The sequence below is a fragment of the Tamandua tetradactyla genome, chromosome 6 (assembly GCF_023851605.1).
Source record: "Tamandua tetradactyla isolate mTamTet1 chromosome 6, mTamTet1.pri, whole genome shotgun sequence".
NCBI classification, from domain to species: Eukaryota; Metazoa; Chordata; class Mammalia; order Pilosa; family Myrmecophagidae; genus Tamandua; species Tamandua tetradactyla.
Window position 1 is genome coordinate 84477967 of NC_135332.1, and position 13893 is coordinate 84491859.

Here is a 13893-nt window from a genome sequence, read left to right on the forward strand (position 1 = left end):
GACCTGCCCCAGCACACAGACATCCGGGGACCTCAGCAGCCCAGCCCCCTCCCCAGCCCAGGACCGAGGGCCAGAGCTTCTGCAGCAGCCGGAGGCTGGTATGTGCAGGGGGCCTCAGTTTCCCCAGTCGTGTGTGGGCAGTGTGCCTGCACCCCAGGTCTGCAGCACATTGCACCTGTCCCTCGTGCTGGAGCAATCACACCTGCCCCCGGGAGGCTAGGCCCAGGGGCACTCCACGTCTGGAATCCAGGGGTACCCAAAAAGTTAAGTCCCTCCCCCATACATATGGGGTAGACAGTAGTCCCAACTCTAATTAAAAATAGACATTTAAAACTTCCAGGCTCTTCCAGCAGCGTTTTTCTTTTTGTTTCTCTTGCAAAGGCAGGCACCGGGAACCGAACCCAGGCCTCCGGCGTGGCAGGCGAGAACTCGGCCTGCTGAGCCACCGTGGCCTGCCCAGACTGCAGTGTTTTTGTTGGGTCCATTTCCTGTTCCCAGGGAAGGGCAAGTAGAGGAAAGGAATTCACACAGCTCTGTGTAAGAGGCGCCTGTGTCTAGGACAGACAGACAGACCCAGAAACCAGGGACTGTTAAGAAAAAAGTTCTTTCCTTCTTAAAGTGTAGGGATGTCTGGTGCCCCACCCCCAACCCCGCACAGGCCCCCTGAGTTTTCACATCACCGTAAGTGAAATGAGCAGGCTCCCTGCACACCAGGCTCGGGAAGTTCAGGGTGGACTTCCCCACTGAGTGAGCTCCACGGTCTTTGACACTTGCCATCTTGTCCTGTCAGGAGTGTGCGTGTGTGTGAGACAGGGAACGGGTTGTCTGGGGGACACGTGGCAGACACAGGCAGAATGAGGGAAATGCCCACCAGCAGGGGCACCTAGCAGAGGCCAGGGCCAGGAGGGATGTGAAGCTCCAGAGACCACCAGTGGGCATGAGCGGGTACTGCTGAATGCCCACGTTCACGGTCCCCCTGAGACCTCTGTACCGCCCTAGAGGGGAGAGTGCCCAGGGTCGGGTAGGAATGCCCTAAGGACAAGGGGAGGGTCAGGGAAGAGTAAGAAGAGGACAAGGGAGCAGGTGAGAAAAAAATCTTCCAAGAGAGACCCCCTGGGAGGAGGCAATCAACATCTTTTCCTTCCAACTCGAGGAGCATCATATTGTGCCAGCCCTACTAAATGCATCCCCTCGTCTTTTCTGGGCTGATGGTGAAGGCTGACCCACTGGTCCACCCTTCCCAGGTCCACCAGCACCTCACCTGCCCACACCCACTCCTCACCTTGCCCTGCTCTACCTGCCTTCACAGGCCCTGTCGTTTATCTGATGACTCAGAATGTATTTTACTGTCTTTACTGACTGGTTCCCCTAAACTCTGTGAGGGAGGGAAAGTGCCGGTTTGCTTCCATATTTCTGGAATCTGGTAGGGTGTCTGGCACACAGCAGATGCTCCCCAAACAGTATTTGCTGGCTGGCTGGCTGGATGATGGGGGGACAGATGGCTGGGTGGGTGGATGGATGATGGGTGGAGGGATAAATGGGTAGGGGATGGATGGTGGATGGATGGATGAATAACGGGAGGATGGATGGATGAGTAATGAAGACCCTGTGTTCAGCGCCCTAAACTCCCCACCCATTGGAGCTCAAGGGTTCACATCCACAGCTCCAGGCTACAATAGGCAGCGCAGTGAGGCATGGCACAGCAGAAGGCAGAGCCCTGGGTAGGGCCTGGGCACAGACCATCTCTCCTTTCCTGGAGCCCTTCTGGGAGCCAGTCTTCAGGGATAGAGAAGAAACACCCCCTCCAAATCAGGTGTGATTCTCAAGGTCTCTGTGGTCTGAGATTCTAGAGCTCCATGTTCTGCTAAGAGCCTGTGGTTGTGGGGCTCTGGGGTCCCCAAGGTCAGTTCTGCTGTGGTTCCGTGTCCGTGCCCCTCTGCAGCAGCGCCACCCCCACCCACTTCCTCCTGCACTCCAGGGGAGCAGGCAGCTTGCACACTGAGAATTCCCTTTCATCATCCAATTATCAGGGCCCCACAGGGCACCATGAAGGGATGCTTCAGTGCTGCTCAGGGGGCTGGCAGGGGGTAGGCACCTTCCCTGGCCTCTCCCAGGGAAGACGCCAGTCCCAGCCTGTGGGCACCAGCAGCCAGGCCTGGGAACTGGTTTCTCTGTTTGGCACTTAGGAACCCAGGACCCCAGCCCAACTCTTCTGGAAAACCAGCTGTGTCTGGAGGGGGAGTTTTCTCATGCTCCACTCCAGCCACGTGGCTGTCACCTGGATCTACACGTGTCAGAGGAGGAAATCAGAAGTGGGGCAAGAGTGAGGGGCTGGCACAGAGGGGCAGAGCCAGCGTGAGCCCCCACCCCTGCCACCAACTCAAGGCACATTACCCCCGCCCCCCACCCCAGAAGCCAGGTCCAGCAGAGGGGGCAGGGGCAGCACTGGAGAAGAGCTGCTGGTGGTCAGGGTCCCGGGTGGGCAAGACTTGAAGAAGGGCTTGTCCCAGGAAAAGGGGCCCATCCAGCACACAGACCCATGCCAGCCCTGGGACCCCAGCAGAGATACCCTCTCTCTAAGGGTTGTGTGGCTCTGTGCATAAACGTAGCTCTCCATTTACAGGGCGGAAGGAGCGGAAAAGTCTGGGTAGGGAAAGAGCCCTAGGCCAGGTGGTGAGGCCCAGCCTTGGCTCTCTTTGGTGTGTGATCCTGGCCAGGGTCGGTCTGTATGTACAGGTGTGTGGCTGAGAGATAGCCATCGCCCCACTCCCTGACTCACCGAGTACTCACCTGGCCCTCTGGGCAAAACAAGAGAGAGAGAAAAGGAGCCTGACACATCCGCATCCACCCAGAGCAGGGAACCCTGGCCCTGACTCCCCCATCTCTGCTCACTGGCTCCCCTCACCCTACCTGCTGCTGCTGCCCTCCCTTCAGGTCTTTGATGGCTCCCCCCAGAATCCTCCTGCAGCCCCCACCCAGGTTCTCCAAGATTGTTACACTCGTGTGGTATACACCACAGTGCAGTCACTGTCCCTCCTCAACCCTTCACCACTTATGGTGAACCTCTCAGGACTGTAGGGACCCTGAGGGCTGGACCAAGCTTCTCTTCTCAGTCTCTTATACCCACAGTTCCTGGTGTACAGCAGCCCCTTACAGAATGTTGATAGGTGAGGGATGGATGGGTGGATGGATGGATGAAGGATGGGTGGATGGATAGGTGGATGGGTGGATGGATGGATTGGTAGGTGGATGGATGAATGGATAGAGGGATGGATGGGTAGATGGGTGGATGAATGGATGGGTGGATAGATGGATGGGTGGGTGGATGGATGGATGGAGAGTTGGATGGATGGATGGATGGATGGATGGATGGATGAGTGATGGGTGGGTAGTTGGATGGATGGATGAGGATGGGTGGATGGATGGATGGATGGGTGGATGGGTGGATGGTGGATGATGGATGGAGTACCTCAGGACAGAGAGAAGCATTTTGGAGCCCTTGGAGAGTGTCCAGGACCAGGTTGTCCATATGACCACCTGAAACAGAAGGATCCTCCTCCCCATCCTTTCAGGTCTGCAGGCACCTTCATCCCAGGGACCTTGTCCACCTCTGAGACACCCTCAGCCCAGGGCTAGGCCCAGACTCTGGGACTAGAAGCCTGGTGGACTTCCAGGGAATGCATTTGCAGAAGTCACTGGGCTTGACTTGCAGTGTGGCTGAGCCAGGTGTCTCCCTCTCCGGGCCACACTCATCCTTGTGTGTGCTCCCACTGGCCCTGATTCCTGTCCCTCCCCTTACATGGAAGATGTGGGGGAAAGAGCAAGAGGGCAAGAGGTGGGGGAGGGGAGCACAAAGAGGAAAGTTCTGCTCCAGACACACATCTGGGTTTGTCCCCATGGATCCCCGGCTAGCCAAGATTGGGGAGCAGGCAGCGCTGAGGTGAGCCAGGGGGTGCAGTGTTCCCTGCCCTATAGGCATCACTCCTGCAATCATTGTGCTCTGGAGAGAAGCAGCATTCTCCAGCAGGATCAGTGGGGGCAGGGACACCCTACCCCTGTCACTGGGGCAGAGCCAGAAGCATCTCAGCAAGAGGAGGGGGTGACTTACTACCAGACGTTTCCCCAACAGGAAAAGGCCAGGAGGAGGCCAACTGAAAGGGCAGTCGAGCCCCTCCACCAAGGCCATAGCCGCATTGCCACATGCAGGGAGCCTTCCCTGATAGCACTGCCCCCCATCTCCCAATTCTCAGTGGACTCCTGGCAGCCGAACCTTCCAGCCTCTCTTATAAGTAAACTGTCTGGGACTGCTGCTGATACAAGCACTGGGAAACCGCACAGACTTGGGGAGCCAACATTCTCCTGGGCAGCCCTGCCAGGGACAAAGGTGTCCCTCCCAAAGACCCAGAACTAAGCTGCCACCAGAGCTCCCCATGGCCTGGCCCACCCTCCAGGACACATGGCCCCAGGCTGGGGCAGGAGTGGACAAGGAAGTCCCCCCAGCGAAGGCCAGGGTGGAGGTGCCCTGGGATGGGCCAGGGGTGGGGATGCCCCCTCTGGCCCTGCAAACTCCAGACCCTCCACCCCTAACTGTCCAGAGCCCACTGCCTGCCGGCCTCCCATCCAGAACCCCACTCCCAGCTGTGCTAGACCGCCCTGGACCTTCCACCTCCTCAAGACCCAGGCTCTGTGGCTGGGCCACAACTGGCTGTGGGGTGGGGGTGGGAAGTGCGGATGACTCACTGGGGCCAGGGGGCCTGGAAGCTGCTGGAAAAACAGGTTTGGAGGGATTGGAATTCCTGTGGGACCTTGAGGAGGTGGAAGGTCCAGGGCGGTCTAGCACAGCTGGGAGTGGGGTTCTGGATAGGAGGCTGGCAGGCAGTGGGCTCTGGACAGTTAGGGGTGGAGGGTCCACCCCCCAGCAAGGACATCAGACGCAGGGAGCAGCCCTGGGGTCCCCAGGTCCATGCAAGCCAGCAGGCAGGGAGAGCGGCAGGGCAAGGCCCCAGCTTCCACTCCCAGCCTGGAGACAGGGTTGGGGGTGCAGGCGGGCCAGAGCTCCATGGGAGAGCTGGTCCGTCTGAGGAGCGCAGAGGGGGGCCGGGAAGGCGGAGCTCAGCGCCAGGCCCCGGATGCTGGGGGGCGGGGAGCAGCCGCAGAGCTGCCCAGACCCGAAGGCCAAGGTGGACGGTGGTGGCTCTGCTAGAGGCTCTAGGGGCCTCTGGGAACAGGGGACGCTGGCTGTGGGGAGAGGCCATGACCCTCCCTCACCAACCAACCAGCCTTTAATGGGCACCTACTGTATACCAGGCCCCACTGGGGCGTCTACACATCCTTTCCCCGTCCACGACTCACTTCTCTGCGGGCACGTGCAGAATCCACGTCCTGCTCCTGCTGTCCACGCCCTGTCCCTGCCCCTCACACCCCCAAGAGCTGACAACGCCCCCCACCAGCCCTCCCACTTCTCCCCTACGGGTCTTTTCCCCAAGGCCCCCTTGGATCCACCAGGCAACCGTGAGCCATGCCCGGGAACCTCCTCCTCTCCGCCCTGAGCCCCTGGCACAAGGCGGGGTACCCCCAGGGCACCCAGCACAGCCTGTTGCTCCGCTGAAAGAATCCCCAAGGGTGGGGTTGCAGAGGACAAAGACACAAGGAGGGGTGACAAGGAGGGGGAAAGAAGGACAGAGGCAGTGACGCCGGGATGGCCGGGACAGAGAAGAGAAACGCTAGACCGAGAGACAGAGAGAGCATCAGGAGCGAGGATGGGCCGAGAGAGGCACCTGGGGGGCCCGTCCACAGCCCCGGCCCAGCCCCGCTTTCTCCAGCTGGCAGGGGGTGAGTGCGGGCTGGGCTGGGTGGGCGTGGCCAGAGCAGGGAGCAGCCGGGGTGACGCATGCACAGGTCCCTGCCGAATGCCACTGCCTGGCTCCCTGCCCCCTGCCCCCTACCCCGCCCAGCAATCCCGTTCCAGCTATAAGGCCTCTAGGGAGGAGGAGCCCCCACTTCTCCCAGAGAACACCCCAAAATGAAGACAGTCCTCCTGCTTTTTGCTGCAATGGCTGTGGCCGCAGGGCCAGGTAAGGGGCTGGGTGGAGGGGCTGGGACCTGGGATGGGGTGGACGTTTGTCTTGTGAGCTGGACCCTCTGCCCCAGGCCAGGCCTGCCCTGGGCATCACCAGACATGGGGACCCTGGAGTGACTGACCTTAAGGCTCAGACAATCCTGACAAACGTGGGATGCTGGACTCTTGGAGCCGTGGGGGTCTTAGAACTAAAAGAGGAAAGATCAACCTTCTGTCTAAACTTCATGGAATCACAGACTTAGAGTATTTCAGAATCAGAGACGCTTAGAGGCAGCTCACGAAGTCAGACACTCAGGGTCAGAGTGGAACAGGGGCTTCTCTGGATGCCCCTCCAGCTCCTGGAACGACCCCTGATCGGAGTCCTTCGGCCCCATTGACCAGGTCCTCCTGTTCCCAGTCCCTCCCAGGACAGCCCCGAAGTGACCGAGCTCTTCCTGCCACAGGTTCCAGGGGCTGAATTGACAGCCCCAGGGCCCATGGCTCACTTTGGGGTCCTCAGGGAGTTTGCTGCTGGTGCTGGGGTCAGCCCCTGGAGGGGCACGGTGGCATGTGCTCTGGGCCTCTCATGCCACAGCCCCAGAGCTCTGGACATTTCTCAGAAGACGGGGTCTCTGGGGCTCCCCCACTTTGGCTACCTCTTCCCTGTGCCTCCAAGCAAGGTCCAGGACAGGACATTTCCCCCAGGCGGGGTCCCAGGGATTCCCCAACAGAGATGGGACCGTCATCTCCCGTTCCTGAAGCTGTTTACAGGGAATGACCCCAGCAGGGTCCAAGAACCCCCCGAGGGTGCTGGCCTAGGGCAGGAGTGGCAGAGGGCTCTGTCCAGAAGGTCTTTCTGGGCAGTGACCCCGGGCCCCCCCATGCCCTCGGGGGCCTCCCTGGGGCCAGCTGAGACCCCGACCCCCTCTGCCCGCAGCCCGAGCCCTCCAGTGCCACGTGTGCAGCAGCTCCTCCAACTGCCGTGAACCGAAACCCTGCTCACCCACCTCGCAATTCTGCAAGACCGTGGTCAAGGGTGAGCGCGGGGCAGGGCCGGGGCACCGTGGGATGGGAGCCACCGTTCCCAGGAAGTAGGGTGGGATGGCCACCGCGACGCTGGCCGGGAGCTCGGAGGCAGGGCTGCCATGGGCACGAGGCGGGGGGGTCCAAGGTGGGTGGAGGGGGCACGCGGCAAGGGTGTGGCGCACCTGGCTGAGCTGACCGCGCCCACCTCGGCCCAGTGGAGACGCTGTCGGGGAACCTGGTGAAGAAGGAGTGTTCGGACATGTGCACGCCCGGTGACACCTCGCACGGCCAGGTCACCAGCGGCAAGGTCACCGTCCACTGCTGCCAGGAAGACCTGTGTAACTCCAGCCTGAAAAGACCCATGTCCGCTAGCAGCCCGCTGGCCGCCACCACCCCCCGTCTGGCGTTGGCTCTTGGCCTCCTCACCCTCCTCTTGGGCAGCCTGTGACACTCCCTCTCCACCCCCACCACCTACTGCTCGCTTTTGGGGGATTTCCACGCTCCCCACCCTCCCCGCTGGGGATTTCCGCCGAGTCCTGATCCCCATTCGGGATGGGAGGTCAGACCCCCTGGACTGGGGGTTCCCCTCAAAGGCCCTGGAGCCAGGTCCTCCCTGCCCTGGGGGAATATGGGGGGCTCCTGGCCTAGAGGAGCCTCTTCCCCCAGTATGAGATGACATCGTGGTGGAGAGTACAGAGGGTAGAGGACGCCGCGGTTTGAGCCCGTCTGCCTTCATCTTCATTTCATTTGGTTTCCTTTGATTTTTCTACTTGTACCTGCCGAAAGGAATAAATGATTTCAACCCGTGTGGCTGTGCTATTCCAAAAGCGGAGGGATCCCGGAGGTGCTTCGTGTTGGGATTCGCGGTCCCCTGGGAGACAGGCAGGGCTGCTAGGCCCCAGATTCCACCAGCTCTCCCCACCCCAGGAGAGGGAACCCTGGGCCCCCTGCAGGCACCTCTTCTTCAGCATGCAGGGGGGCGCCCTGGGGTGAGCCTGAACAGGAGGGGTGCCCCAGCCCCAGCAGGGGGCCTGGGGAGAGGAGCTGCCAGGGCAGGACTCTGTGGACCCGAGTGAGGCCTGCTGGGGGCACCCCAAGTGAGGCCCGGGCGTGGCATTGTCTGGACGCTGGCTGTTGGCCACCACCACCCAAGGCACGGCCTGCTGCCCAGGTCTGACCCCATCTATGGCCCAAGCAGCTCCCCTCGGGCACACCTCACTGGGGGGATGAGAGAATTCCAGGGGGGGTGATCCAGACCCAGGAGGGCTGGATGAGGGTGCCCAGAGGTGCCCGGGAGGAGCACAGCCTCTGAGGCCCTTTTCTGGGACCCCTGCCTGGTTTCTGGGTCCCCCTTCCTGGTTTCTGGGCCCCCTGCCTGGTTTCTGGGCCCCTCTGCCTGGTTTCTGGGCCCCCTTGCCTGGTTTCTGGGCCCCCTGCCTGGTTTCTGGGCCCCCTGCCTGGTTTCTGGGCCCCCTGCCTGGTTTCTGGGGCCCCCGGCCTGGTCTCTGGGCCCCCCTGCCTGGTTTCTGGGCCCCCCTGCCTGGTTTCTGGGCCCCCTGCCTGGTTTCTGGGCCCCCTGCCTGGTTTCTGGGCCCCCCTGCCTGGTTTCTGGGCCCCCCTGCCTGGTCTCTGGGCCCCCCTGCCTGGTTTCTGGGCCCCCCTGCCTGGTTTCTGGGACCCCTGCCTGGTTTCTGGGCCATCTGTCTGAGTCCTGGCCTCCTGCCTGGGCTCTCCCAGACGCAGGGCGGGGCTGGGATTAGTGGAGGGCTGGACTTGAGGTCAGCCATTTCCCTTTGTCTGGAAGAGAGATTCACCATAGGATTCCCGGATGGCTACCCACCCCTGGGCACCCTCTCCTCCGCCCCGAACCCCCTCCGGAGGCTCTGTCTCGGGTTGAGTCCGCCCCTCCCTCTTGGTCCCAAGGCCCGTCTCCCAAGGCGCTCACCCCACAGAGCCTCAGTTTCCTGCATGTGCCTTGGCACCAACGGGGGCAGCCAGCCGTGACGGGGGCTCGGCATTCAGTAGGGTTCCCACCCCACCTCCACAGGGCCGCGGGGCTCTGACCCTCTGTACGCTCCTGGGAGCAGCGCCCAAGGGAAACCCACCCAGAGATGGGGTGCACGCAACACGGCGACCCCTCCCTCCACCTGCGGCCACCAGGACTGAACCAAAGGGAGTCCCTACCCCTGCCCCTTCACACCCTGTGTGTTCAGGTCATGGTAAGAAGTGGGGGGTCGGGGGCTGCCCACACAGGTCCCACCAGCTCCCTGAGGGGTGCTGACCCCATCACAGTCTCCAGGGGTGACACTCCCGGCCCCATGGGGACACGGAGAGGCAATTTTTCCTCTGTTCATTAATAGAAATTTTAAAAGCAGTGACGCACCATTTCCAGACAAAGGCCAGCTTTTCAGGGTGATTCTGCAAAGGTAGCAGCGGGGACCTTTTGAGAAGGGACTCTGCTCATAACCGTCGTCACCCTCGCACCCCTCAGGCCTTCTTGCTCCCACCAGGAAGTAAGGGGCACCCACGGACAGTCCGAGCACCCACCAGGGGGCATGGCCAGGAGTCTCCTCTCCTTTCTTGCCCACCCTGGGGAGGCAGCCTGCACAGGCCCCTCTGCTGCTGGGGCAGCTGGGCTTGGCTTGTGATGGGATCCTCTCTCGGTCCTGCCCTCCCTGCTAACTGGGATCAGCTCCAAGCATGCGCGGTGCCCAGGAAAGCCTTACTTGCTTGGCTGTGGACAAGAGGCGGGGAAGGGGGGATCACATTCCCTCCTCTTTGCAAGGGCAAAGAGCATTCTGCCCTTAGGGTGTCCACGGCCAGGGGCCCTCAGCTCTCACCAACCACCAACCCCCCCCCGCCTCAGTCCCAAAGCCCCCTGCTCTCCGGAGCAGGAGGGGCCAAAGGGAGCCGAGCACTGACCTCCGCCCCCCCCATGCCAGCAGAGCCCCCTCCCCACTCCAGGCCACCCACTTTCCATCCCCTCCCAGAAACTCTGCACTGATTAGTTTGACAAATTATGCCAGAGGTCCCTTCCTGAGCCCAGCCGTGCTGGGGGACGCAACATGGGGAGGGGGTTGAGACGCCCCTCAAGGGAGACTGCCATCTGGTCAGCCTGGCTTGTTGGGACCCAAGAGGCTGGAAGTGCCGTGGATGGTGGAGACGAGGGGCCCAGAGGAGGGCCGCGTGTGCATAGGGCTTGGGTGGCCTCAGGACCACTGCCCAGGGACAGAGCCGCTTCCCTGAGGCCCTGGGAGTTGGGTGCTGCTCAACCGTGGGCCCCCTCCACCCGGGTCTGTGGCCCCAGCGCTTAGGCTGGGAGCCTTGTGAGGGTGCCCCAGTCAGATGTCCTCAAGTCTTCCCCCGCAGCTGCCCACCCCTGGAGGCCAGTCTTGACCGTCCTACCCCCACTCCAGGGTCCCCTTCCCAGCTCTAATGCTCGCCACAGCTTTTATCACCACCTAACAGTCAAGTTTTTTGGTTTTATTGAAGTACGCTTGAATACAAGAGACTGTTAAGTGCAATGAGTTTTAACATTAAACATCCATGAACCCATCTCCACAATCAAGATAATAAACTTACCCACCACTCCCAAAAGCTTCCTGCACCCTTTTGGAGTGCCCCCGTCCTGTCCTTCCCTGTACCCAGGCAGCCGTGACCTGCCTTGCCACTAGATTACATTTCTAGAATTGTATATAAATGAAATCTCACAATGTGCACTCTTTCTCGGTCAGGCCTTTTCACTCAGTATGATTTTTTTTTTTTTTTGCATGGCAGGCACTGGAAATCAAACCCAGGTCTCCAGTACGGCAGGTGAGAACTCTGTCACTGTGCCACCATCACCTGCCCTCAGCATGCTCATTTTGAGATTCACCATGAGGCAGGACATACCAGAATTCTGTGTTTGTCATTGCTGGATGGCGTTCTGAGGTGTGGAGCAGTGTGGGGTGTTCATCTAGGCACCTGCTGATGGAGATTTAAGTTGTATCCCTTTCTGATCTGACACACAGAATGCTGCTATGAATGTATGCATACAATTCCTGGTGCAGACGTGTGTTTTCACTTATCTTGGAGAATTCCCTAGTTAGTGGAATGGCTGAGTCTTATGGCAAGTGTAGTCTAAAAATTGCCAAGCTGTTTTCCAAAGCAGTTGTTTCATTTTACATTCCCACCCACGCGCCTGAGAGTTCCAGTGGCTCCACACGCTTACTAACACTCCATGTTGTGGGTCTTTAAATGTAGACATTCTAATATGCATGCAGGGGTATTTCATGCAGTTTTAATTTGCATTTCCCTAATTAACTAGTGGTGTTGAGCATCTTTGCGTGTGCCTATTTGCCATCATTTATCTTTGGTGAGGTGTCTATTCAACTCTTTTGCCCGTTTTTTTGTGGTAATTGGGTTGTCTCCGTATTTGTAACAGTACTTTAAATACTTTAGATAAAAGCCCTTGATTGGATATATCTTTTGCAAATATTTTTTCCCAATCTGGTTCGCCTTTTCATTTTCTTAACAGTGCTGTTTTTTGGTTGGCTGGTTTTGTTTGTTTGTGTTTTGTTTTATGATGTCTCCGAGCAGCCCTGCACCCAGTTTAGGAGCTGAGTTTGACCCTGAGTTGAGTCACTTGCTTGCTGGGCGTGTGGGTTTGTTAAAGCTGATGAAATGCAAGACACCGGAAATGGATTGGCTTTCACAGTGGGAATTTATTACAAGCGTGCAGTTCCTAGGCTGTGAAAAATGTTTCAATTAAGGCATCAGCAGGACGATACCTTCCCTGAAGACTGGCTACCGGCAAGCCTGGGCTCCTCTGTCACATGGCGGCGTCTGCTGACCCTTCTCTCCCAGGTTTCGTTGCTTTCAGCTTCTGGCTTTAGGAGCTTCCTCTTAGCTTCCCTGGGTGAGCAACTCATAATTTCATCTCTTGGCTTCTGTATGTGTTTTATCCTCGCATAAAGGACTCCAGAAAGAGGATCAAGACCCACCTTCGATGGGATGAGTCATGTCTCAACTGAAATAACCCAGGTCCCACCTACCATAGGGCTGCACCCGCAGGAACACATGGAAAGAAAATGCCCTTTCCTTGGGCACATGCAACTTCTAACTACCACAGTGGCTCATTCTGAGGGCGTCTCCCACCTTGCTGGGGTTCTGTACCCCACATCTGCACCCCGAAGCTCAGGGAGCATCAACCCCAAGGTCCCTTCCCGCTCCCACATCTGCCCCATAAAGACTGTGTCCAGGCAAATGGGAGTAGGTTTGGCTGCTGCTTCCAGCCGGGCAAGGACAAGAGCTAGCTGTTGTGGCAGACCTTTGCAGGCACAGCAGCCATGACCACCCGAGGCTCAGGGAGGCCACTGCTCTCGCAGCAGGAACGGGCTGGAAGTCTCTTCATTGCTGTGGCAAAGGTGCTCTCACACTCAAGGGTTTGTTAAGAATTCTGGCTCGCCCCAGCAAAAAGCTTGGGAGGGTCCGGTTCTCACCACACTTACGCATCCTTCGTCCATTACAGTATATTTTAAAGATCAAACTTTTAAACGTTGATGACACCCAGTGCGTTCACTTCTTGTATACTTTGTGGATTATAAGAAGTTTTCGCCACACCCATGGTCAGTAAGAGTTTCTCCTATGTCTTCTTCTAGGAGTTTTATAAGTTCAGCTTTTAGTTAGGGAGATGAACCATTTTGAATTACTTCTTATGCATGGTGTGAGGCAGAGGTTTGATATTTGCTTATGGCTAGCTCTGCGTGTTGGGAAGGCCATCCTCTCTTGCCTTTGCTACCTTGGGCAAAAATCAACTGACTGTTTACGTGGCGTCTATTTCTAGAATGTTCTCTTCCTTTATCTGCCTGTCTGTCTCGGTGCCAATATCACACTGTATTGATATAAGTCCTGAAATCAGGTGCTATGAGTGCTCCAACTTTGTTCTTCTCTTTGGAAACTCCTTGGACTATTCTAGGTCCTTTATCTGTCCATACAAATTTTAGAATTAGCTTGTTAACTTCTACTAAAAAAAAAAAGCAACAACACAAGAACTTGCAATACTGATTGGGATTACACTGAATCCATAAACCAGCTGGCGAGAATTTACATCTTAAAACTGGGTCTTCTGATTAAGTGTTTTAAAATTGAAGTTTTAAAAATTTTCTTTCAATGATGTTTTGTACTTTCAGTGTACAGGTCTTTCATATCTTTTGTCAAATGATTCCTAAATATTGCATGTTCTGAGGATGCTATTCATTGCAGGAGTTAATGTTGAGAAATGCTGTTGCAGCTTTTAGGGGGAGGAAGTGCTGGGGTTGCAGCCCTAGATTAGGACTACTTGCCTTGATAACTTGAGAGGAAGAGAATGTCCTGAAACATAGCTGAGTTTTCTATCTATTTCAAAGTGGCAAACAAACTATGCCACCAGGAAGCCTGCTTTCTACATGTATACTGGTTCCTAGTCACATATCTGTAGCCCTATATAATGTTTTGCTATCTGACAATAAGCTTGCCTGTTGATGGATGTCTGCAGGACCCCTGATCCCAGTCTTCCTTTTCATTTCATTTCTTGGTACTTTGAGCCTTGCCATGGTAAACAACTGCAACAATTCATAAATGCTATTTTTTAGGCCTACTAATTCTATTACCTGTGACATTTCTGGAACTGTTTCTAATGACTAATTTGCCTCCCTATTATGTGGTATGTTTTCCTGATTTGCATGCCTGGTGATGTTTAATTGGATGCCATTTAATTGAACGAATTTTGTCTTGTAGGATTTTTTTTGGGGGGTGAGTATTCTTTCTAAACATTTTTTATTGTATAGTAT

General features: G+C 57.3%; 1 protein-coding gene across 1 annotated transcript; it reads left to right on the forward strand.

Annotated features, from left to right (window-relative positions):
- Positions 1-5946: 5946 nt before the first annotated feature.
- LOC143686191 (lymphocyte antigen 6D-like) lies at positions 5947-7892 on the forward strand. The gene is made up of 3 exons (XM_077163178.1): positions 5947-6074; positions 6996-7094; positions 7300-7892. The coding sequence occupies exons 1-3, from the start codon at positions 6023-6025 to the stop codon at positions 7530-7532; spliced, it is 384 nt and encodes a 127-aa protein (XP_077019293.1). The 5' UTR covers positions 5947-6022; the 3' UTR covers positions 7533-7892.
- Positions 7893-13893: the final 6001 nt, after the last annotated feature.

Coding starts and splice junctions, on each gene's coding strand:
- LOC143686191 (XM_077163178.1), top strand. CDS start 6,023: ATGAAGACAGTCCTCCTGCTTTTTGCTGCAATGGCTGTGGCCGCAGGG. Junction 6,075..6,995: donor GGCTGTGGCCGCAGGGCCAG/GTAAGGGGCTGG, acceptor CTCTGCCCGCAG/CCCGAGCCCTCCAGTGCCAC. Junction 7,095..7,299: donor CTGCAAGACCGTGGTCAAGG/GTGAGCGCGGGG, acceptor ACCTCGGCCCAG/TGGAGACGCTGTCGGGGAAC.